Source organism: Ostrinia furnacalis, unplaced genomic scaffold (assembly GCF_004193835.3).
Source record: "Ostrinia furnacalis isolate ACB-3 unplaced genomic scaffold, ASM419383v2 OfSCF6287, whole genome shotgun sequence".
NCBI classification, from domain to species: domain Eukaryota; kingdom Metazoa; phylum Arthropoda; class Insecta; order Lepidoptera; family Crambidae; genus Ostrinia; species Ostrinia furnacalis.
The window spans coordinates 198552-225739 of record NW_021136526.1 but is presented as its reverse complement, the minus strand read 5'-3'; the positions used below and the strand labels follow the sequence as shown (position 1 = coordinate 225739).

Genomic DNA, 27188 nt, shown 5'->3' with positions numbered 1-27188 from the left:
GCTTGCTATGAAATTTAAATGTCAGGTCTGAACTACTATGCTTAGTATGTACTTGTACAAGTACGCGGGGACTTACGAGGTTATAATAAATCAGCCTAAAATAATTTATTTTCTGGACTTTGTTTTTATTTTTAGTTACAAAAAAAATTGAGGCTAGTAATATTTTTTTAAGTTCAGCGATTTGTATCAACGGAATCAAAGTGTAGAGCGAATGACTAAACTAAATTTTCAATTTTTTTTATCATCAGGCTCCATAGTACTTTTGTTCCCGCGAAATGATTTTTGTGTGCAAACTTATAACTTAGTCTACAAGATCAATCACTACGCGACGGCTGGTGAAGGTGTATGTGTGTGCACATGGATTGGTGTAATTAGTTAAATAAATATAAAATTTCAAAAATGGGCGTCGTTGAAAAGACTGAAAATGTTCGACCAAGTATGTATTCTAGTATTTTTTAAATTATTTTAAATTAATTACATTTCTAGGAAATACAATGAACAGCACATCAGATTGGAACATTTTAATGCAAAATCGTACTTATTGCAACTGCGTAAGTCACTATACAGTGTTAAGTTTGATCTGCCGGCTGTACCTTTCTATTACGAGTTTCTATGAAATGCGCATGATCCCGGATGAAGTCTAGAGATAAAATTACTATCGATAAAAAAAGAATAATAAAATGGAATCATCATTTAATAATGGTTAAAATTGTTTATTTTGTACCATTATAAAAACAAACATAAACACTTTTGTAATAAAAAAAACATACGGGTCGAATTGAGAACCTCCTTTTTTGAAGTCGGTTGAAAAAGCTTCAATTTTACTATGATATGGACACCTCCTCCTGTCACATAAAAAAAAATTGAAAAATATGAACTAAGTGCAATAATTTGTTTTATTTTAGCAATCTTATTGACCGTCTTTTATCTTTTCTTTTATCGTTTCATCCGCTTCATATTTTTTGACCGGTCGAACTTGTTTTCTTGTATTTTTTATTATTGTTTATTAATTGGTGGCTACAAATATAGAATCACTCGAATCAATAAGGTTATCTACCAGGTAAATGATAGATCATCGGACTACATACATGTATTGGAGAATATTGACCTTATTTACTAGACTAGCGGCCGCCCGTGACTTCGTACGCGTGGATCCCGTTTTGCCCCCTTAGGGTTTGAATTTTGTAAATCCCGTCTTAGTGAGCACCTACGTTCAATGCAAAATTTCAGACTCCTAGAACTTGTAATTTCTGAGATTTAGTAATGAGTGAGTGAGTCGGTCAGTCAATGACCTTTTATATTGTATAGTCTAACTTTGCCCACCGGAACGTCCGAATTTATATTTGTAGACATCTTAGGGCTCTTTCCCACGGTAATACAGTTTTGCGGGATTCTACATTACTGAACTGTTGTGTAAACACACATCACGCCTTTTGTTTTCATTTATTTCTTTAGTGTCGACACCGCCTTCCCCTTCATATTTTTTTTAAAGTAACTGTCCTCACCATAGGTTGTCTGGAAGAGATCGCTTCATAGCGATAAGACCGCTTAGTTGTACCTTGTGTGTTCCTTTTCTTTCTGTTCTTATCTTTGGTGTGCAATAAAGTGTATTTATTATTATTATTATCATGAGTTTGAAATTCAAAACAAATTCAAACGAATCGGTTTTTTTGGGGAAAATGCAAACGGGATGTTCGTATGAAGTATGAACGTTAACATTAACACGGATACTACGAAACGGGATACTGCAAAAAAATCCTGCAATAAACGGGATGTCTCCGCAGAATAAGTCCTTAGATTACGAGTAAAACAAAAAGGGAAGATACGCTTGCGCTTACATTCAATACGGAAAAAACTAGACCCCGCTAACATGGCGAATGTCAGTGTCATAAAATGAATGAATTTAAGCCATGGACTTTGTTTTTAGTCCTTGAAATGTCTTTATAACCGACTGGGGCATGTTTTGAAAAATGCAACGCCTACTCAAATTTTCTATTTGGCCCAAAGGTAGAGAATGTCATACGGCATTAAGTTCGCCTTATTATCTAAATATATAAAAGGAGAAACTGACTGACTGACTGACAGATCAACGCACAGCCTAAACGGCTAAACGTAGGCACTTGAAATTTGGAAGGGACGTAGCTTAGGTACCGTAGAGGTGCACTAAGAAAGGAATTCCCGAAATTCCCACGGGAACGGGAATTAGCGGGAAAAACGGGATTCACGCGTACGAAGTCGCGGGCGGCCGCTAGTCTACTATATAAAAATAAGTCGGGTTTTCCTCCCTGACGCTATAACTCCAGAACGCACGAACCGATTTCCACGGTTTTGCATTCGTTGGAAAGATCTCGGGCTCCGTGAGGTTTGTAGCAAAGAAAATTCGGGAAAAGGGGGTAAAACGGGATCCACGCGTACGAAGTCGCGGGCGGCCGCTAGTTTTGTATACAGTGTGAGTCACGTTAAAGTGTACATATGAAAATAGATGAAACTAGACCTATTTTTATCGACAAAAAAGAGGTCAAAAAATTTTTGAGATTTTTTTTTAATTTTTTATAGAATTTTTTTTCTTCCAATTACTTATTGTAAAGAAAACGTAATAACTTTTAAACCAAGCGGTATATCCTGATAAAGTAAAAACAGTAATAATGCTAAATAACAGGCAATAGTAAAAAAATACATAAAATACACAAAAAATGCCAAAAATAATAAAAAATGATACATTTTGAAAAAAATCTGCTTAAAAATTCGTGTTTTTTTGGTTATTTGATAAATTTCTCCAAAAAATGCCCCTATAACAGGTGGTTTTTATTGTTTTGTATTATTCTCTATCGCATTACCTTTGTAAAACCAAAAATCGCATGTCTCTATCCCTATCACAACATTTGCTATGATAGTTTGAACAAAGGCCTATCACAACATTATTCTCCTCTACAGGTAGGGACAATTTTAATTTTAACTAAAATGCTTATTTTACTTCGAAATCTTTTGTTTTAACTTGAAATCTAACTTGTCTTTATCAAAATTACAAATCTAGAGCCATTTTCAGTTTCGTTGTTAACGAAGCGTTGAATGGCGCGCCCGGAGAGGCTTAGTTTTATTACTTTATTACAATTATTTAGCATTATTACTGTTTTTATTTTATCAGGATATACCGCTTAGTTTAAAAGTTATTACGTTTTCTTTACAATAAGTAATTGGTAGAAAAAAAATCTATATAAAATTAAAAAAAAATCTCAAAAAAAATTTAACCTCTTTTTTGTCGATAAAAATAGGTCTAGTTTCATCTATTTTCATATGTACACTTTAACGTGACTCACACTGTATAATCATTAAATTAAGTTTGACAGAAGCGAATTTGAGTGGGTCACTTCGGTATAATTATGTTGTATAGTTCCAAAATACTGGACTGTCCTGTCGATGACATTGACAGTGGGGCGCCACCGTCAATACCGGATCGCTGGTTCAGATTTTTGCCATGTTGGAAACCATATAGTTGAACGATGGTAGCGCCCCCCTGTCATTGAGTTTGGTGGGACAGTTCAGCGTGGGTCATCTATATCTTCTCTTTTTGTTAGGGTTCCGTAGTCCTGACAAGGAACCCTTATAGTTTCGATATGTGGAGACAAAATTCTACGCGGGCGAAGCCGCGGGCGGAAAGCTAGTTAAATAATATATTTAGACGTTTTAATATATCTTTATGTTAAATAAATACGAGTACATAATTAATTGTATCGAGTAGAAGGAAATCATCTGGAAAATACATAATATATTATTATACTTAATTTAATTCTATAATAATTTATACATTGATTCCAGTAGATAAGAATCTTACAATTATTTATATCAAGTACTCCAGAAAAGGAATATCAAAATGCAGTAATCTTGTTTATCTTTAATTAAACAAGTATTTTTCCTTCCTCTACTCATCTCAGATATTTTTGGAGCAGCGATACCAAACCCGTTTTGAAGTAGCTATAATAATTAAGGCCAATAGGACCATCAAAGAAGAGGAAAACAAAAACTAAAGGAAAACTGATTGTATCTTTTTGATAGTTAAAATCTAAAATAGTATTTAATACTTTCAAATTCACTGGAACGCGCATAAATTAACCGCATCAAGTTAGGTACCTACCGCACCAAGTCGCGGGAAAAAACTTAGTAGAAAATAAATCATGTCACGCAAAGATAGAAATGAACAGTGGTCAATATTATTTACGTATACCGTGCTATAAGTTTTAATTGTGAAACAATTGTTAGAATATTAATTTATCATAAGTGCCAAAATAGTGATGAAACATGAATAAATATATATATTTTTTAATTAATTTCAGAGGGTCTGGGCATCCGTCATGTACAGACGCTCCTGCTATTCTTCGCGATGTTCCTGGCTTTTACCATGAGAGTCAACATGAGCATCGCTATTGTCGCTATGACGACCAAAACAAGCGATAACGTTGAGGTAAGCACAGTTTAGTGGTAGCGGTCGTTTAAAAGGGTGCCTAGCCTAAGCGCAGACCACCGATTTTTAGTTGGCCGATTGTAGGATCGGGCTGTTGATCAGTATGGAGATGTATGAAAGTGCGCACATACCGATTTGGTATCGGCATACAACTTTCAAGAGGAGAGCGTATCTTCGCCTTTAAGGCCGGAAACGCACCTGTAACGCCCCTGGGTCTGCGGGTGGGTGTCTATGGGCGACGGTAATCACTTACCATCAGGTGATCCGTCTGCTCGTTTGCCTCCTGTCACATAAAAAAAAACTTAGAATCGGGCCCAACTATCGGCCAACTAAAAGTCTGCGCCTAGGCTAAGGGGTAACAATCCCCGCTTAACTTTTAGTCGACTGGTAGTTTGGTCGACTTCAAATTTGTATGAGAAATCAGCCGATGTAGTGTGCGCACTTTTATACACGTTGGTGATAAACAGCCCGACCCAACTATCGGCCGACAAAAAGTGGTTTGCGCCTAGGCTTATCGTCGATTTGCCACCTTAGATCAAGTTTCTTGATTCGTGTTAAGTTAACTAACTGTAAAACTTTATGACAAGCAGCAATATTGAACCTTTGTCAAAATATTAAGTACCTAATAGTTAAAAATCGTACAGTCAAGCTAACCATTGATTGATTGTTAAAAATCACATTGAGCTGGTGTTGCGGTTTGTCATACAATTTGACAATTGGAATATTTTAATTACGAATAAAAAAACTAAGTTTAATCTACTCGCCACAAGGAAGCATGCATATTTTTCTCTTGACAAACTCAAGTGTTACGACGAATTTATTTTCAATGTCAAACTTAGTGACAAATTGATAATAACCTGTTTCAAGTGGCTCCCAGCGTAGATTATTTAATCCATGACACTGACATTGGCAATCTTGATATGAAGATTATGTTATCAATGATTGAACTCTGTCATTGATCTTTATCAGTGGAAACCAGAGTGAATAGGCACTTACAGGGCAGATATGTACCATCCTAAACTGCATATCACTTAACACTAGGTGCGATTGCGGTGAAATACCTGCCTTGTCTAGCATAAAAAAAATCTAGACTAGACTATGCTGGATATTTGTAGACCAAAAACACTGAGATATAATTTATCTGTCAATGTGAAATTGTGAACTCCGTCGATATAATAACGCGTGAGATTGTGAACTAACAGTGGGTTAGGTTAAGTTAGATTGTAATCTAACTAAGGCATTAAGTCCGCCTTATGTACACCGTTCTATGTGCATATAAGTTTTAAATTAAATAAATAAATAACTACGTCAGATTATAATCTGACAGAATTTAATTTTACGGTGACATAATAATCCACGAGTAACAACCATGTCTGCTCTCATGGACTAGATATTAAAACGGAGCAAACAATACCTATATTTCTTCGACTAGATGAACTAGTAAATGAAAGTCGTTTGATCATATATTTAGGCACATGTAGCATTCATTTAAAATATTATACTATTATTTTTTAAAAACACCATCCATAGAGTTTAAAGTTTGATAACCTTATGTGTCAAAAATAAACACTGCAATCTTAGACATCGTTGAATTATGGTCATTTGTCTGGTTTTTATACGTAGGTACGAGTTGAGTATACTCGGAAACTTGTAACTAAATAATGGTTATCATAAACAGTTCATTGCCCTCAAGGTATAGGTAACTGTTAGTTAATCTATGGTATGGCCCAGGGCCACGAGGAAAAAACCTCAATAAAAACAACTGAAGAAGGGGATTGGGGGTTTCCTTGAAGCTGGAGACGCTCGCTCGTGAGCGAGCCTCTAGCCCAGCGGTTCCCAAACCTATTTAGTCTACTGCCCACTTTGAGAATAAATTATTTTTTAGCGCCCCCCATTTTTGTAGTCAAGAGTCGAGCTCAGTCGGTGTCTAAGAGTCCTAGTAGATGACGCCTCCCAAGCCTCTACACAACGTCCCGATTTTTTTTTCTGGGTCTCTTACCGCCCCCCTTTAAGCCTGCAGCGCCCACAAGGGGGCGTTATCGCCCACTTTGGGAAAGACTGCTCTAGCCTAAGGTGGAGCTGCGGACGAATGTCCGAGTTAGGACAATAACTCGCGGCTCCGTTTCTTTGGGCTCCGGTGAACACTGTCGGGTTTTAGTGGATAGGCCCCGCCTTTAGCGAGCAGACGGGGAGAGTCCCACATAACCCACTGGCCGTCCCCATTGATCCGTGGGAATGCGCAAAGCATTTCCTTAAGTTAAAAAAATGCACGCCACGAATCCTGATATTTGACTATCGTACAAAATCATATTAGAACTTTGTCGCTAACCCATTTCTGTTACTACTTCTGATAGATACATAGATCACACATACCTCAAAGTGTCAGTTATACAGCCAACAACTTCGCAAATATTGTACAAGAACTATGTAGTACTGAACAGGATGTTTAGATAGCAATTAGGAAATTAAAAAAATACAATACACATTATTTCGGGCCATATTTTACACACCCCATTTCTGGACATACCTAATTTGGGCTCAATATAACTCAGGTTGAAAGTTGGAATTTTGTTATAGAACCATGCTAACAATCCTCCATACTACCATACTTTCAATCATCCCTAACATCTCCGCCATCCTTTCAGTTTCAACATCCTATATATTTGTATGCTTCAATTTAAGAGCTCAGGTGGCACTATGCCAATGGGCTTCAATTATTAGGTGCGCCATTCAAAAACATATTTTACAACTGCACTCACGGAGTGCATTGTATGCTGTAGATACCAGTTAGCAATGGCTTCAAGGAGATATTATCACTTCATACTTTCTAGGCATTTGACATTGTAGAGAACGTGTAGGTTGTCATATTTAACAGCTCTATAAAATTGTTATTTTAGATGTTATTGTTATACGATAAATTCTGAGAATGTACATACTCGTAAATGTGATTGTGGTAAAATACCTATGTATAAAAAAAAGTGTTTGGTTATCGCCTGACCCAATAGTTTGCTCACTTCTTCGCTAAAGGTCACTAGTCTACAGACGGTTCTTTCCCCGCATAGTGCAAATAAAAACTTATTCAATAATTCGCATCAATATTTATATGTGTGTTTTAAAGACTCTTAGTAAACCCTTGAAAAGAAGGCTAACAAACAATACTGAGCTTTTTGCGCTAACAGGGTTAATACTGGGACGTGTAAAAGTGCTTTTTAAAAGGCTACTTGCAAAAATAAAATGAATTTTATAAGTTTTTATGAGTAGGTATTGGAGTATGCATTTATTGATTTTATCCGAAAATGTAAAAGACAAGTAGAGTGATTTGTAATATCAGAAAATAATTGATAATACTAATAGAAATAATTAAACATTATTATCAAAATAAATAATTTCGTAGAAATTTCATAATAATTGGTTTATCAAAGAGATAACAAATATGAAGTAGGTAGCATTAATTAGTAGCTTTAAACATATTTTTATCATTATAAAGTACTTATGACCTCCATAATAATATCGTGTAATAAAAATTAACCTCTCCTGCCCTGGCCCTAACGACACATTCTAGTTAATTATTTCGATTTCGATACATTTACCTTATTAAATAATGAAACATTCGTGGCAGACGCAAAAGAGGCAATTCACGTGTTCATGACTTAATAAAATTATTTTTAGTTAACCTTTACGTTTTAATCAATACAAATTATAGGTATCTTCTTATCAAAGTCGCAATTAACTAGTCACTTCAATTATTTTGTTTGTTTTTCGTGATATCGGAACGTAAACATTGATTCATGGTCAGACAAATTCGTTTTTATTCATCATTAATTGGCATTTTTATCTATGGTACGAAGTAAAAATGAATGTTACGAAGATAATAATATGGAAGCGAGTTTTGACCTTTTGGGTCTTCAACACTTATTTTATGCAACTTTAGGTATACTGCAATAAAGTCAGATATGACTTGAAGAGGCTTGGCCCATAATATTTGATGAAGGTATGAATTTCAACCCCAGCAACAGAATTTTTGAACAGCCAAATTCAGAATCAGAATCAGAATCATCATTTATTTGCTATAAATGTGGTACAGGAGATGGATACAGTTAATGGTTAGGTCTCACAATTAGTCATTTCTGACATGCAAATATTAAATTAATTAATTATTAAACATTTCAACAAATTCCATTAAAATATTATCAATGTAAGATGTCAATATAAATGTCAATAGTAGATACTCAATGTCAAAAATTCAGAAATTGTCGATGTCAAAGATTCACCAAGCATAATTCAATAACGATTACATACATAATTGCAAATGTCATCTAATAATAATTTATAACCTCAATATAATTATTCAAAGACTCTTATTGACTTATCTGTTAAATATTCCTGCACTGTGTAATAACATTTGCTAACCAATAATTTAAATAAGCGTGTCTTAAATGCTCGAATAGGCAGTGTTTTTATTTCATCTGGCAATTTATTAAAAATTCGTACTGCCATTGGATAGCAGTTGTCACTTTGCAAGGATGTGAGCATTACAGGCAGTGTCAGTTTGTTTGGATAGCGTCCACGATAATTTGTATTTACTTCACTATTGCTTCTGAAAAGGTAGGGGTGCATCTTTACAAAACAGCTCATTTCAAAGATATAGATGCAGGGTAATGTTAAGAGCCTTAATTTTTCAAAATAAGGTTTACAACTTGTCCTAATGGATAGCTTACAAATGGAGCGTATGCATTGCTTTTGAGCAATAAAAGCTCTGTCTGAGTCTACTGAATTGCCCCATAATATAATGCCATATCGAAGCATAGAAGCCACATATCCATGATATGCTAATAAAGCAGTTTTTTCATCTGTAATGTTCACTAGGCGCCACAATGCGTATGCAAACTTATTAATCTTATTACACAGCGTATGTATGTGTGGCTTCCATGTGCACCTACTATCTAGGGTTATCCCCAAGAAGACTACTTCATTACTTTCGTCAATGTTTTGTCCATTATGCTGTATTGATAGTTTACAAGTTTTATTATTTCTCTGATTATGAAACTGAATATATTTGGTTTTTTTAATATTAACTTTCAAATTATTATTCTTCATCCAGTTGATTACGTCGTTAATTGTATTGTTAATGTCGTTATTATATTCTGTCAATGAGTCATATGTATTTGGAATCACCACCGATACATCGTCAGCAAATAATGTACAAAAATGTTGCGTGGATTTTGGGAGGTCATTAATATACAATAGGAATAACAATGGGCCAAGGATACTACCCTGCGGTACGCCAGTGATCTTATTTTGTGTATATGATCTATATGTCCTTTCATTTAAATATTTATCTAGATTTCTAATCTCTACGTATTGTATTCCTCACAGGGTACAGAAAGAAGTTACAGGCTCTACCCAATAAAAATATCAGAGTATAGCCGATAGATAAGAGCAATCGCACTACCAGTGATAAAGGGTTAAATACATTTTTTTCCCTTTTTCTCTATAAAATAACTGACCTTTATTTTTAGAGCAAAAAATAATGCGCAACAAAATACCATATCTCTAATACCAAAAGTAACCAAGAAAAGAAAGCAAACGTGTTGCACATGGTCGTAATAACTCTATGTTGCATTGAAAGGGTTAAAGATCCTTATTATTCAAATATAATATACTTAACACATTACTTGACGCGTAGATCGTACATCACGCTATCAGTGGGCGGGGCAGGTCAAGAAGCCGTCACACTGTGTGTGCTACGTATTAATTGCGTCGTATACATCTTGAGGAAAAGGGCTAGTTACGATATGACCGGGCAACACCCACTTTTGCCGTACTTCTACTAGCCAGTGCTTTTGTCTACAACCCGGTCAATTGCGCATCTAGCGGCCGTGACGTCACATCGACGCTCTGGTACCTACGGACAGGGTGAACGCGGGGAGGTGCCGGATAGTCGCGTTCTAGCAAGGTGCGCAGTTAACTTGACTTTACCGAGTTTTAAGTTTGTCAGCCGTTTGGTTCAGAACGGACTACTATGCCGAGAGGTCCCGGGTTCGATTCCCGGCCGGGCAGAAATTGAAATGATGAATTTTAATTTCTGTGACGGGTCTGGGTGTGACTATGTATAATATTTATGTATTTAAAAAAAAAGTATACATATGTAGTAGGTATATCTGTTAAGCTAGCACCCATAACACAAGCATTAAGTTGCTTACTTTGGGGCTGTGTGAAATTGTCCAAAAGATTTATTTATTATTTATTTATTATTTATTAAGTATAATTTATTAGTTTTATTAGACTTTAGGCAATTGAAAGGTTATCAGCAGCAGTTGAGTGCGTATTTGAAAGAAGTTCGAGATGTTTTGTCTACTTTTCTGACGCAGATGAAAATGTGACACAAAAACATACTAAATTATATTCCTTAAGCTTTGTTAATAATTACACCAGACTTAATTTTGTCTGGTGGAACCATGTATTTGTACATCAGACTCAAGGCCGTGACAAATGTTTTTCAACCGTTACAATTTCAATATCATTTTGTGACGAGCACTGAGTGCCCAAGCAACTGCACTCGGGAGGATTTGATGAGTGCTGCTGACAACGCCATTCTTGTGGCGGAGTTTTGGGCTGACACTGTGTAGGTTTGTTGTCGACACGAAAAGAAAGGATGTTTTTCTAAACCATACAAACAGAAGACTAGTTTGAATCCAATTATGTATTCGGGTCAAACACATAAATATTCCCCATTTTGATGTCATACTCAAATGAGATGTCAGTCTTTGAAAATACTCTCACATAATTCACCCTAGGTTTAACCCTAGACGCTCTAAAGCAAGTCTGTATTTATGAACTGCATACAACATGTGCATCCTCAAACATTTCCAAGGCAGTGACATGGATAAAATTTCCGCTGAGCTCTGCTCGTTGCACTGATTCCAGATCTCATGTAATTGGACGACGGCGCATCAATCTAATATATCGATTTAAATAATCTAGAAAGATTAGAAAAAAATCCAGATATATTGATCTGACACTTTTACACTTTGTAGCGTGTTTTTAGAACAAAAATAAAATTATAGCTGTGCTTAATTTTATAAAAGTGGATATTTACATGAAGGTTTCAAAGGTTTGTACTACGCAATATCTGAAACTATTGCATCAGACGTCGTAAACTTAAAGCAAATATTATAACTAATTTGTACCCGGATTTATAGCCGTTTAATAAACCGCAGAGATATTTCTATTACGATTTGTGTCTCTGATTTATATTTTGTCTAGCATTGTGAAATAGAATTGCAGCGTGTGCCATGTTGGGAGACCGTATGAATGATACACGGGTTGTAGTTAGTCTCTGATATTAATCTGTTTATTAGTGTGAACTGCGCGACTATTTATACGATATAGCGCTTTAAAAATTACGCCCCCTACGCTGATATGAGTATAGTATAGTAACCCCAAAAAAATATACCTACATAATTCACTATAAAACATACCTTTGGTTTATTACATAGTATTCTTTGAGCTTTACAAATCATCTTCAGATCCTACTTGAGAAATTCCACAAACAAATTTTTATCCTATTTCACCCTATTTCAAGTTTGTTTTTGCAACAAATGCTAACTTTTAGTAGATAAGTGTATGCCAGTCTTTCATTGAAACAGGGATTACACGAAAAAATAATAATATCATAATAATTTAACTTATATAACATCATTTATGATAACTAAGCAGCAACTTATATTTCTTGCAAGCTGTGTATACCTTTAAGTGATAGTGCAATTAGCTTAATATTTTGCGTATTCATTAACAATTATTGTGTATTGTTGTACCTATCGTTGGTGTACCTAATAAATAAATAAATAAATAAAAATAAAATATAAATGTCAGAGTGACTTGCATAGATTGTATAGTCTATTGCAAGTCAGATTTAAAATATTTTTATTAAACAGCCTTTACTATTCTGTTTTTGGAGTTAAAGCAAAGCGAGCACTGCAAACTGCTCACGTTTCCTCAACAATATATCCCTATACAGGGTGGAAACGATAAGTGATCTCACCCGATTATTTCTAAACTATACAAGATATCGAAAAACTGGTTACTGATCCTGAAAGTGCTTCACGAGCTCTTTCAAACGATGCTAATAATAGGTTTCAGAATAATCTGTAACTATCCGAAAATTCAATGTTTCCAGCTTCCATACATTTGGTAAAGTTACATAATTTTAAAAACTACAGAAGATATCGAAAAACTGGTTACTGTTCCTAAAAGTGCTTCACGAGCTCTTTCCAACGGTATCAATATCAAGTTGCAGAATAAACTGGATCTATCCTAAAATTCAATGTTTCCGTCTTCCGTACATTTTGTACTATCACAGTCATTGCACTCATCTCTTGATAATTTTATAGCAAGTAAAACCTAAAAGTAATGTATTTCACAAATAATTTTAAATAAGATGCAAGTTACAAGTTTATTTAACGGACTTTTTAAGTTTATTATTTAACAAAAAATAAATTACACTTCTAATATTGTGTCATCGCAATACATTTAGTATGGAAGCTGGAAACATTGAATTTTGGGATAGTTCCAGTTTATTCTGTAACCTATTATTGGAACCGTTTGAAAGAGCTTGTGAAGCACTTTCAGGATCAGTAACCAGTTTTTCGATATCTTGTATAGTTTAGAAATAATCGAGTGAGATCACTTATCGTTTCCACCCTGTATATACATACAGTCCTGTCATGTCTGAGACACACTGCAACTGCAGTAAATCACTCCAGAAGTTGCGCTGGGAAGCGTAACTTACCTTCCAAGAGACGAGCTTCAAGCTTGGTTATCTTACGAATGAAGCAGCAATTTTTAACCGTCTCATAAGTTCATGACTCTTTCAGTTCCTGAAATAGTTGATTCTTTATTTAATTTTCAGTTATTATAAATTTTAAATGTAAATGTTCTTTTTCAATTTGATAACTTACATTTTTAAAATTACGCAACACGGAAATGTATTAAATGATCATCATTATCATCATCATCATTCAGCCATAGGACGTCCACTGCTGAACATAGGCCTCCCCCAATGCTTTCCATGTTGATCGATTGGTAGCGGCCTGAGTCCAGCGCTTCCCCGCTACCCTTACGATGTCGTCGGTCCGCCTTGTAGGTGGACGTCCCACGCTGCGTTTTCCGGTACGCGGCCTCCATATTATTGAATTGCGCGGTATTAAATGATAAGATTGTTTATTTCAGAAAGTTGACAATCTTCAAGCCTATTTTTTCCCACTTTCTGATAAAACTGTGTTATGAAGTACGTATTATTTTATGACGTAAATGACTTCCTTGATTTCATAAGATGAGATAAATAAAGAAGCCTATTTAAGTTTTATGTTTTGACATAAAAATAATAATTACATTTTTATTGATTGAGGAAAAATATTTGTTATTAGTGTACTTGATAGGTAGGTTAGATAAGCTACTACGACTAATGCCATTTTTATTAAAAAAAAATTATGTTTTTCGCTTTCGCTTCAACTGTTGTTCTACATCTACATTTCAACACTAGTTTTATTATGGGGAAAAAATTCATTGTTTGTTTGTATTGAATAGGCTTTGAATATACAGGAACGATTTGAAAAAAAAAAATCCGTTAGAATACTACATTAGGTATTTTTTATGAACATAACATTAGGGGTCTGCTAGTTTTTGAGTAAAAAAGAAGCATCACCTAATTTTAATCACATATGTAAATTAGACAATAACATTTTTGTTTTACGTCCACCCTTTTAAGTTAACAATTATACCTCTGACTGATTTTAAACTCTTTTTAAGTGACTGCGTCAGAAGGAAGGTTATTTTATTTCGTCGTTATAAACAGTCTTTCAGTGACTCGGCCCACTTTTGGCTTGGATTGAATTTTTAACTAAGATTTTTGTTGATTTGGTGTTTAATTTATTAATAAAACATTGGAGGTGGGCCCCGTTACTAGAAGAAAACATATTTCAAAATTCAACCAGTGACTTGGTCCGTGGGCCAAGCTGAGAGTGGGCCAAGTGAAAGACTCGTTATAAATGCTGTTATTTTTTATCCACAGATCTTCGACTGGTCGCACAGTGTGCAGTCCATCATCCTGTCTTCCTTCTTCTGGGGTTACGTGATCCTTCAGATCCCTGGTGGGGTTCTGGTGCAGAGGGTCGGTGGGAAATGGTTGATCACTATTGCGGTAGCGGTCAACGCTTTGGTGTCACTGTTTCTGCCAATTTATGCTAGTTTGGTAAGTAAAAATATATCTGAATAAGTGTTTTTTAAAATGTTGCATTATATCTTTAAATGTTAGTAAATTGTGTCAAAGTGATTGTACCCTACTAAAAGCTAGAGAAGCGCAGTAGTAACCTGAAAAAGGCCTAATCAGTATTTTCATAAAGATTAATTGAATTCAAACTTGAAATGATAGACGTCGGATCAGTAACAATAGAGTTTACGTTAAAAAGGTGGGTTGTGACCTTTTAGGGCTCCCATGGAGACTGCAGGAACCCGTTTTTTGCAGGAACTGTTACGTGTTTCAATATTACCGTTCAAACGAACATTCCATTTGAAGTGTCCCGCGAAAAACCGATCCGTTCAAAGTTGTGATTCGAGTTTTAAGCACACATAGGTAATGTGTGTTCAAGCGACAGTCCAGTTTTGCAGGATTCTGCATTACTAGAACCAGGCCTGTTCATCTCCGCGAGTTTGCATCGAAAACAAAACACGCGCGACGGCACCTCCAGAGGTATCTAATCGACAGGACAATCACGAGCGAGCATTGACGCACGCACGTGTATTCTTCACCCTTTTGCATTGTAAAGACAATAAACTATGTATGTAAAAGCGGTGGTGTAATAGATACTGTGCAGTATTTTAACTACTTGAATAATAATAGAAACACAAAATAAATTCATGCTTAAAATAATGGTCTTAGCCACGTGGCTTCTTTTATACGTGTATAAAATGTATTTTTATCATTGTAATAATTGCACGAAAAGTATATTTATGATGAAGTAATGAAATAAATAAATCGCGGCATTATCTAATTAATATTAATTTTGAGTAAAAATATTTAAAATAATTTTCGCGAGATATGTAAAAAATACAATAATAATGCAAGTTATGTGCTTGTCTATTGTAATAATCTAATTTATAATTAATAATTCAACCCTTGTCATTTAGGGTGGTTGGCAAGTAGTATGCGCCTGCCGAATCCTACAAGGCCTGACGCAAGCATTCGTGTACCCTACCATGCACCACCTCATCAGTCAGTGGGTGCCTTTAGAAGAGAAGGGATTGCTGGCCACCCTCATTTATGCTGGTAAGTGTTAATTATTTTATCGAAAACACCTAAAGCTGGTCGTTTTGGAAATCCTTGGGGGAGGCCTTTGTCCAGCAATGGACGTCATTAAAATTTGGCTGAAACAGACGAACCTAAAATTTAGGTAAGATAAAGTGATTTTAAACGTCATTTGGCTGAAACGAACGAACCTAAAGTTGAGGTAAGATACAAGTGATTTTAAACTTCATAATAACAGAACAATAAAATTGAATGAATTTGATGTGCCTATCCTACTTATCCTACTAATATTATAAATGCGAAAGTTTGGATGTCTGGATGTTTGTTACTCTTTCACACAAAAACTACTGAACATATTTTGTTGACACTTTACAATATTATTGTTTGTAACCCAGATTAACATGTAGTAATTTATGCCGATCTGTGACACTGAATTCACGCGGGTGAAGCCGCGGGCAAAAGCCAGTATTAAATAATGTTAACAAGTAATTATTTAACTGCGTTAGTAAATTACAGTTTGACAAATTCACCCTAACGGGAAAATAACCCCAAACTCCTTTTGCTTAAATTCATTATGCCATTATCCTCAAGTTGATAAAATATTATTATAATTATTAATTCCTTAACAAAATATTGAATAACGATTCATACCTCAAGAATCTTAAATGTTTAATTATAAATACATTCAATTTAACTAATTGACCTAACCGTAAATGAAATCAAAACATTTAAGGCGAATCGCTCAGAATGTTTACGAAGCCATCAAAACCGGCTGCTTCCGGTTCATTTAGAGCTTCCAAAGCTTCGGCGTCTGCTGGAGAAAAGCATCGATAGTTTGTCGATATTTTTTATCGCTAAACGATATATTTGAGACCTTTTAAATTAAAAAAATACGAAGAAATTAAAGAATTTTATCTTTGATACCAAATAAATCTTTTCTTTCTTTCTTTCCTTCTTTCAAATTGTTTGTTATTATTTTTAGATATAATTATGAGCCGCCATAATCTTTTCACATAAACTAAAACTTCAGTCAATTTTGGATTGTCTAATTGAATCAAGACTAAAACTATTTATGTTATTACCTCTGATCCTACATGGACACTAATTTTACATATTAAAAGTGATTTACTCTTAGTGAAAATTATTATTTATAAATCCAGATTCAAGCCCGTATTCACACACATTACTATAAAGTCTCAAAGTGCGGTGTCACACATGAACCAATCACAGAGCTCTATTAAACGCTGTGCGTTCGATTTGCTGCTTCACTTAAGCAAGAATCGTTTGTGAATACGGGCGTTAGTTAGCATGCCATTTTAAAAGTTTTCGAAAGTTGTCGGCTATCAACATTCGATCGAGAGCAGTGTGCTTACCATGAGTTTACGTTAGGTGTGCTCGCTAGCGACTACGTAAAAAAATGACATTAATTGTATGACATATTGTGCAGCGCCCCTAGCGGCTACTTTCAAGAAACAAAATCTTCATAGAGATTTTTGACGTACTCGCTAGCGAGCACACCTAACGTAAAGTCATGGTAGGTGCACAGAATACTGCTCGCATTCGTTCGCTGATTATACGCTTGCCTAATCCATCGTATGCCTTACACGTGTGTCTGTGGTTCGATGTCCGCTCAACATATTGGCTGCACTAGTTCGCAGTAACTTATAAAAGCTTCCTCCGAACTTCCGACCGCAGTTGGACTTCATAATTTTAATAGAATAGCGTCTAGTTAGCGACTGCTGCTTCGTATTCAGCAAGCAGTTGCAGTTTATACTTGTTAAATGAACATTTTGGAGATAAGGGAATACAGTGTTATTTTAGTAAGCTAAAAGCTAGAGACATCCCTATATTTATCGCAAATTGACGAAGACGAAACACTTTTCACTCGGCCCTTTGGTGTAGTAATTCAGAACGGACTACTATGCCGAGAGGTCCCGGGTTCGATTTCCGGCCAGACAGAAATTGAAATGTTGAATTTGAATTTCTATGACGGGTCTGGGTGTTTTCTATGTAGGTATATAATAAGCATGTATTTACAAAAAAAAGTATTTAAGTATGTTTATATCCGTTGTCTAGTACCCATAGTACAAGCTTTGCTTAGTTTGGGGCTAGCGGCGCCGTGTAAAATGTCCAAGGATATTTATTATTTATTTACTTTAAAAATACTGTCATTTTCAACTACAAGTTACTTAATAATATTGCTTATGATTTCGACTCTAACGAATATATCTGACTTTCCCGAATAGACAACATAACTTGGAAGAAAGTATTAATTACTAGCTTTCCGCCCGCGGCTTCGCCCGCGTGGAATTTTGTCTGTCACAGAAAAACAATATCGCGTGCGTATTTGCTCACCGTTTAAACCTACCCTGGACTACGACAAACATTTTAAAACCAAAATCAGCTCAATCGGCCCAGCCGTTCTCGAGTTTTAATCAGACTAACGAACATCAATTCATTTCTATTTATATAGAAGATAGATATGCCTGAAAACCTTGACAGTTTCCTTTCTATTACTTTTACATCGCTAGATAGTAATTTAACTGTGAGGCTGACAAAATATAACGAACATATAGACCGATCAACGATGAAAAAAATGAAATTAAGCAGAGCAATTTTTCAGTAGAAGTTATTAAAGCTGGGTTGCACCTTTTACTTTGACAAGCGTCAAAAATTAGTTTGTCAAACTCCATACAAAATGCAACGGTTATCGTCATAGTTACCGCTAAAGGTAAGCGGTGCAACTCGGCCTAAATGTCAATGCCAACCTTACGGAGGTAGCAATAAGAACGTATCATGTTTTGGTAAAAATACCAAACATCTCCTAGTAAAAGTTGTTGAACTAGTATATCTATAATTCTGTATTAACTATTTTATTCATGTGCCAAGTTTCAAAGGCAGAGGAATGATTCGGGTTACAATGTCTCCGTCAGCAGGGGTACGCCGTGACAACAGAAGGCCCCCGCTGAAAATCAGTTTCAAGACAAGCCCTGGCGGTCTTGATGTACGCTGAGCGGGTGCCTTTTTGTCAGAGGGGCACAAGCAGTTAATTGTCCACTTGTTTATGTCTCTCTGTTTTAATCTATGTATTGCCTGCTTGTATACCTTTCTTGCAAATAAAAAGTTTTCTATTCTATTCTATTCTATTCTATTCAATGTTACAAAAAGCTTCGTTGATCGGACTAATATTGATATGAAAAATGTAGAGTCACACTTTAAAACCAACTTAATCAACTTTACTTCCAGGTGCCCAGCTGGGGATAGCATTCCAGCTGATCGTGGGCGGCATCATAGCATCAGCTTTGGACTGGCGGGCCATCTTCTACCTCAATGCTGCTCTCGGAGCCATCTGGACCACTTTCTACCTCGTCTTCGGGGCCGCCAGTCCTGAACAGTCCAAGTTTATAAGCAAGGAGGAGCTGTTGTATATACAGAGGTCTTTGGGAAGAGTTGGGCAGCAGAAGGTAAGAAACTAACGCCCGTCACAAACGATACTTGTTATCGAACGCACAGCGTTGAATAAAGCTCTGTGATTGGGTTGTGTGTCACCCTGTGCGTCCACGCGCACTGTGAGACCTAACAATATCTAAGAATAACAAACGCGAAGGCCGGTCGTGGCACTGCATCTGCGCTTTAAGAAATTGTATGAAAACTATTAACGGGACTATTCTCACTCAATGACAGCCTAATTTGGGGGTTGCCAGTTCGATGTCCTGTGAGCGTTGGACTGTTTTAGTCACGAGCATTAATTATAAGCTGAGCTGTTTAAAGTTAAGCTGTTAAAAGCTAAGCTTATAGAAAAAATATACTGAAATGGTAATTACTGATAGTGAAAAAATCATAAACCGTAGAGGTTACATACAAAAACTTAGTTTTGTTTTAAATTATTATTGAAATCATGTAATTTATCTTGTTAGCTGCGTACACGATGTAATACTTAAACCTTATTAGTATAATTCATGCAAGCTTAACAATCTTCGTTATAATTTACCTTTTTGAAGGCAAATTTTGTGCTACGAAATTCAATGTACCTTATCAAGATATTTTGTTAAGTAAGCAAGAAAAAACTGTTCACAGTATTACTTTAATCATTATTTGAAATTAAAGATGTTTATTTAATCTCGAAGATTCAAGTGCAAATCCAATTTGATATTTAGAGGTTGACAGAATTTTGTTGACAGAACAGACGCCTACGCAGGAATCAACCGCAAAGTGGTTTGGAAATGTCTTTTATCTATTTGAAATATTAATGGTGAAGCGTAGTTACGATAAATTGATGTCACAATAAGACAAAGTCATAAATATAATCTATGAAAACGTTGTTTTAGAAGTGGTATTTATTATGAAAATATATATTAAAAACATAATAATTTATTATTAAGAAAATGACACGGCTATAAGGGCAGCTTATAAATTGCCCTTTTGAGGACCTATGGTACCAACCATTAAAATTGTCGGTACGCATGACCACTCCTCCCACCATATAGGCTGGTTTTAGTGTCACGCGGACTGTCAGTGCGGATCGCTCCGCACAGCCGATCTGTCTGAACTGCTAGGGAGCGAAACGGTTCCTCCGAACCGCATACTCTAAAACGCTCCCTAGAAGTTCATACCTACAGATTGACCGTGCGGAGCGGGTCCGCACCGGACACTAAAACCAGCCAAAGATGTTGTAAAAGGCGACTAATACCCAATTCGAACATTATTTACCTATATTATTTTTGCCTCCCTAAGCCGTCTGGCCAGCGTAGGGAATCCCCCAATTTGCTACTGGTAATTAGAGAGAGGGTCATCTCCTGTAGCCCGATGTTGATGAATATTCATAATAGGTGATTTCATTTTTCTACAACATAGTTAAAAAGTGGTAACATTGTTATTTGAGATGTCAAAAAATTTTTGATTATGGTTTTAAATTAATAATTGTATTCCTACAGCGGTACCCCACACCGTGGCTCAAGATAATGAAGTGCCTGCCATTCTGGGCGGTGATCGTGGCCCACTGTGGGCAAAACTGGGGCTTCTTCACCCTGATGACGGAGATCCCGTCCTACATGAACAGAGTGCTGGGATTCGAGATCAAGAGTGTAAGTATACTGAGAACTATACCGCACCATATTTCATCATCATCATCATTTCAACCACAGGACGTCCACTGCTGAATACAAGTCTCCCTCAATGACTCCCACATCGCCTGGTTGGTAGTGGCCTGCATTCAGCATCTTCATCATAAAGATAGCACCTTTATAAGGTCGTCGGTCCACCTTGTGAGTGGACGTCTCATGCTGCGATTAATTTTTCTGATTTTAATGAGATATTAAAAATACCTAGTAAGGTACTTTTTTAGTCTTTGAAGACTAACTAATATCCGTCCGTCAGTTCTAAGTCGAGGTATTTCTTTGTCTAAATAATTTCAGAGAAAATTGTTAATAACTGGATTATGTTATTAATTAACATTTTCTTTTGACGAAATAATGTGAGATATTTTATGTGAAGTACATATTCTTAAAGTTTCAAATTATTTATTCCCTTTTCCTTAGTTGTACTAAAAACAAATTTATTTCTAAGATAATACCCAAAAAAAGTGCGCACAAAATCTTTTCTATATCTATTTTCGCTTCACCAACAGTTATTCATTTGCTTCGCCGAACCAAAACGGATTCATGTTAGCATTTCAAATAAATCAGAGGCAGCCAATTACTAGCCCAGAGCCGTGTTGACCGACAACCCGTCGTTAGTGGATTGGTCGTTAGTGGTTAACAAATTTCAGTTTCCATGGTGGATAGATACTAAAACGCTATGCCTCAATCATAGATAGATTTCATAATTGAAGTGTTGGGTGTTTAAATTATGGGGATTTTGGCGAGCGTTACCGCACTCTGAAAGTTATTTTTTATTTATAGAGTTGTAAAATATGAACCGTTTTTAAAGTAATACCAGACCCTAACTTACATGTGATTTTATAAAAAAAACCTTGTTAAACCCTCGTGGTAAGCTAAATATCCCAGTATTACGAGTGGGTTCACTACAATAATCCAACGATGACAAGTAATCAGTGGCCAGAGTAAAAGTAGTCAGAAAAAGTAAGACCCATTGTTTCTTTTAAAGAAAGTAGGTAAAGGTTCAAGAGTTACAAAACAAAACAGTCTTACAAAATCTACATTTGCTAACAGAATTACCATCCCAAACCAATATAACATTAACAAAGACAACAAAAGGAGGTCGAGTGCGCCATAAGTGGTGCCCATGTGGTGCCCAAATGAAAAGGATCCGAATAAGCCATGACCCACTTTAAAACCATGATGCTTGGTTTTCGTGGGTCTCTACCGAATAAGGGACGATCGTTACTACTCGTACAGTAAAATATTCAATAATATCTTAAGCCTATTGTTTTGGATGAATGGAGACAGTAGTTTAGCAATTTTTTATGAGTGCAACCTTATATCGTTGTTATTTTTATGGTGCCTTGCTATAGTATTATAAAATTATTATTTTTTTTTTACAAAAGAGGGCATGTAAGCGTAATTTACCTGGATGCCTTTTAAAGATATTTATGAGTACCTACCAAACAACTGATTAAAAATTGCGTTGATTACTACCCAGTAGCACAGAATAAGTAATANATGTTTAAGCAGTGCAACCCCAGCATCGGTGGTGGAACGACCCTTGGTGAAACCATATTGTTCACTATGAAATAGTTTATTAGAGCCAAGTTGCTCCTGTATGATTTTTTCAAAAATCTTGCTCAGAGCGGGCAAGATAGAAATGGGTCTATAATTGCCAGGGTCGGTTTTGCTACCAGACTTAAATAATGGCATTAGTCTACTATGTTTCATGAGGTCGGGGAAGATTCCCTTCTCTATGCAATTATTGAATATTATCGCTAACTGTGGGGAAATTATATCAATAATGTGTTTGACTATCTTGACAGAGATGCCCCAGATATCAGTTGTACTCTTTACATTTAAAAGATTAAAAATTTTAGTGATATCTAATGGAGTAATATGTTTAAAAGAGAAGTGCGAGTCACAGGGTGTCACGTGGGTTTTCAATATTTCTTCGGCCTCGGAGGGAGATGACTTTAAGTTGGCAGTTGTTGCTGAAGCTATATTACCAAAAAATTTGTCAAAAGCTTCCGCTACATCTTTATCTGCAGAAATCAAATTATCGTGAACTTTGAGAGAAAAGTCATTATCTTTTGGTTTTAGTTTACCAGTCTCTCGGTTGATAACATTCCAAGTTTCTTTTATTTTATTACTGGCGTTCCCTATCTTGTCCCGAATATAAAAAGACTTAGCCATGAAGCAAACTTTCTTAAAAATTTTTGAATACTTTTTTACATGCTCAAGAAAAGATATACTATTATTATACTTTTTCATGCCATAAAGTTCATATAACGTATTTCGACTTTTGTATATTCCCTTAGTAGCCCAGTCACTAAACTTTGATTTGGTATTTGGTTTTAATGGCTTTACCGTAAAAACTTTGTCATGTTCGGTTTTAATACATTCGAAAAGGTTATTGTAAAGAGCATCTGGGTCTCCCTGCACGTACGGGACTAAATGCAATTTATTTTCAAGATTATTTTTAAAACGTTCTAGACGACTAATGGTTACAGGTCTACATAGGGAATTTTTGTTACTTTTATTATTCAAATTATTACAAATAAATTCTACTTTAATACCACAGTGATCTGACGTAAGATTGTGTATGACAGCTTTATTGTCAGGGACACAGCTAGAGAAAATATTATCTAGACAAGTAGCTGTGGTTATATTGCATTGTCATCGTACTTACCAAATTTCAGCTTAATTGGTTGAGGAGAACTGGTTTTAAATTCAGTTGCAAGATTTATCCCATACTACTAACAAGCGAAGTGCTTGTGAAAATGGTACGCATATCTTTTTTGCGACTAGTTTTCTTAGAGTTTTATACCATTTTGGAATCTTGGATAGTTGCATCAACTTTATAATAAACTTGCCGCAGTAGTGTTCATACTGTTTTTTTACAAAACGACGAGTCAAAGTGGAGTGAAAGTAAAAATCGTTTAAAATTTTAAGGAAATATCATATTTTGATTAACTTTTGTATAAAAACTGCAAGGATTCTAGGGGTTTTAAGAATTAGATTGGACAGCAGCACTACTTAAGTTGCCAATATAAACAAAAAAACAGAAGTATTTGAAAAAATGTAGTCGTGGTAATGTAAAATGTCATAAGGGGTGTCAATTTTCGACGAATTTCATAATTTATTGTGTAACGTAAAAAATAATTGAGATAGATTTTTTTTCTTATTTTTCCTAAAGTAGTCATGACTATGTCCATCCTGCAGCGCCGGCTTATCCTTGAATTTTGGGACACGTTGTATATGTTATACGAATATTTCTGTATGGCTTACAGTCCCTAGCCCGTCACATAAATGTATACTACAACGCTGTTACTTTTCTTCATCACTACAAAGTATAAAACATATCCGCTGTCTGTTAATATGTATCTTTAAAACTACGCAACCGATTTTGATGCTGTTTTTTTAATAGATAGAGTGTTTCAAGAGGAAGGTTTATACATACATATGTATACTTAGCACCCGTGCGAAGCCGGGGCGGGTCGCTAGTAGAAAATAAATAAATAAATAAACAATTTAAAGCCACTTGTTTTGACTTCTTTACAAATCTTTTGAAATATCGAAAACGCATAAAACACAAGTAACGCTAATCTTTCATTTCCCAGAACGGCGTCCTCTCAGCGCTGCCGTACTTGGCGATGTATGCCCTGAGTTTCCCCATGGGCGCCATGACTGATCTCATTCTCAAGAAGCAGTGGCTAAGCGTCTCACATACTAGGAAACTATTTAATTCTATTGGTGAGTATAATATGCCAACTACTCCTACTTGCCTACATTATACGAGTAGTGGTAGTGTTGTAAACCAATATATTAAGCGCCATCTATTTACTTAGCCTAGGCGCAGACCATCAACTTTTAGTTGGTCGATAGTTGTGCCCAATTTTAATCTGTATGAAGAATCGGCCAAATCGAATCGGCGTAATGTGCGCACTTCCATATACATGCCCATACTGATCAACTGCCCGACTAAACTATCGGCCGACGAAAAATCGATGGTCTGCGTCTAGGCTTAAGCAATCATTGTGAAAAAAACACATTTTGGCACAATATCGTCGTTCTTTACTTTCAGCCAAATGACGTCCACTGCTGAACAAAGGTCTTCCCCAAGAATTTCCATAAAGTTCAGTCCTCCATTACCCGCATCCAGATTAATCCCGCGACCTTCACCAGATCGTCGGTCCACCTAGTGGGAGGCCTGCCCACGCTACGTCTTCCGGCTCGTGGTCGCCACTCAAGAACATTCCCACCCCAGCGGCCATCAGCTCTCCGAGCTATGTGCCCCGCTCACTGCCACTTGGTTTAAGCGATTCTGCGGGCTATGTCAGTCACTCTGGTTCTCCTACGGATCTCCTCATTTCTGATCCGATCACGCAGGGAAACTCCGAGCATAGCACGTTCCATCGCTCTTTGGGTGACCTTGAGCCTTCTTATGAGGCCCATAGTAAGCGATGTGCTTTTTAACTACATGATAATAATGTATTCCTCAGGTCTCTGGGGCCCTGCCGTAGCGCTGATAGGCCTGTCGTACACGCCTGCGGATAACATGGTGCTGGCGGTGGCCATGCTTACCATCTCCGTGGGAATCAATGCTGGACAGTACACTGGGTATTTGGTAAGGAGTTTTATCTATACTATGATAGAGTCGACGTTTGTTTGAAGTTAATATGGATTAGGGGAATCCAGCCCAAAGCTGATTCTTAACTTGAAGTGAAAGAGAAGAGAAAGATTTAGAATACGAACGTAAAAATAAACTATTATAGCTTTAAAACTAATCGGGAAACATGAAATTTAATATTAAATAATGAACCTAGGACTATTCTGAACTCTAAGTTGTTTTAATAGGATATTTATTTTTATTTTTTTTTTTTTAATAGGATAGGATAAAAGCTAGATTCGAACCTTTTCTTACTGTCACCAGATGCAATGTAAATTACTTTGGAATGTTGAAAGAAATTTTAAAATCTGATGCATATTTTTTAGTGATTTACCTACTGCTTCCGAACTTACAAACTTTACTTCTTCATAGTATGAGTATTAGTGTAGATCACGTAGGACAAGAAAGTTTGAAAACTTTATGGTTTAAAGTAGATTCCGGTGGTACGAAATTGGAATAGAAAACGACTAAGAAAACTGTGCTGTAAATATCTGTAAGTCGCTTAAATTTCAAACTAGACCTGACTTTTCAAAGCTGAAAAAAATTTATAACTCCGTTTTAATAACACAACTTTGTATTTTTTCATGAACACCGAAATCAACAAACAGGCACAGAAAGTGACAAAGCGTTAATTAGGTAGTTGTTTAAACAATGTCGAAACTTTTTGTAACAAAATTCGTCTTTTAAATTTGGTAACTCTAGATTTCATGACAATCTGAACCTTTTTTTTTCATCAATGTTTAAAAAATATTAGTAACTGAAAAGAAAAACATGAAATTTTCAAAGTTCGTTCTCATTTCTAAGAACGCACGCGATGCCATAAACTTGAAACTTCAAAACATACGCTTTTACAGACCGATAAATAATAAGCAGGGGAAAATAATAGAAAATCTTTTTGAACCCTTATTTATAAAGCAAGTTTCCTTTGACCGTGGAGCTTGTAGCTTATGAATAGTGGGGTTGCTGCGTATAATGTTGCAAGAATGCAATAACATTGTAGGATGAGTGCAGTTATGGGCCTTACTATAGAAATTTATAATACATTTTGAACCAAAACCGTTTTAACACATTGAATGCCAACTACGCAATATTGCGTAGGCACTAGTGAAATATTGCGTAGTTTTATTCAATGTGTCAAAAATAAATGAAGTCATAAAAGTTGAATAGAATTCGATTGTACCATTCACCGAACACAATAATTGGGTAGATGAAAGGCCTTCTCATACTCGTAAATAGTCCTTGATTTTAGTCCCGGATACCAGAGTAAATACAAAATATGAGTAGTTCATCTTCATAGAAACGCACCGAGCGCGGTTTGTATGTGAGCGCGCCAATATACGTATGCGGCGCGCACGCACACACTTAAAAAATTTAGCGGTGATTAGCGGTGAGGTGCACCGAATGCGTTCCTGAATTTCTGAACACAGACATCACTGCCTTAAGCACGCCAACTACTCCACAACACAGTAGCTCGTTACACCGTACTCGCTGGCGAGTACGAGGCCCTGCTTTCCATTTCGGACGGTACAGACATGTACCGGGCCGGTTCTCCCCTCCGTCCGTCCGTCATCCGTCCCCCGGACACGGCCTGAGCCGAGGTCCGAGCCTACCGTGGCGCCCTCAGGCCGCGTCCGTAGTCCCCTCGATCGG

At 36.1% G+C, this 27188-nt stretch overlaps 1 protein-coding gene across 1 annotated transcript in view; it reads left to right on the top strand.

Moving 5' to 3' along the window:
• Positions 1–248: 248 nt before the first annotated feature.
• The window catches only part of LOC114362216 (putative inorganic phosphate cotransporter), a 31481-nt gene continuing 4541 nt past the window's right edge, over positions 249–27188 (top strand). Inside the window, exons 1-8 of the mRNA XM_028317516.1 lie at positions 249–436; positions 4332–4459; positions 14532–14711; positions 15647–15785; positions 19011–19228; positions 20699–20848; positions 24490–24622; positions 25372–25496. Of these exons, the coding sequence (XP_028173317.1) occupies positions 400–436; positions 4332–4459; positions 14532–14711; positions 15647–15785; positions 19011–19228; positions 20699–20848; positions 24490–24622; positions 25372–25496 (1110 nt within the window). The 5' untranslated portion in view covers positions 249–399. The remainder of the gene's footprint in view (positions 437–4331; positions 4460–14531; positions 14712–15646; positions 15786–19010; positions 19229–20698; positions 20849–24489; positions 24623–25371; positions 25497–27188) is intronic.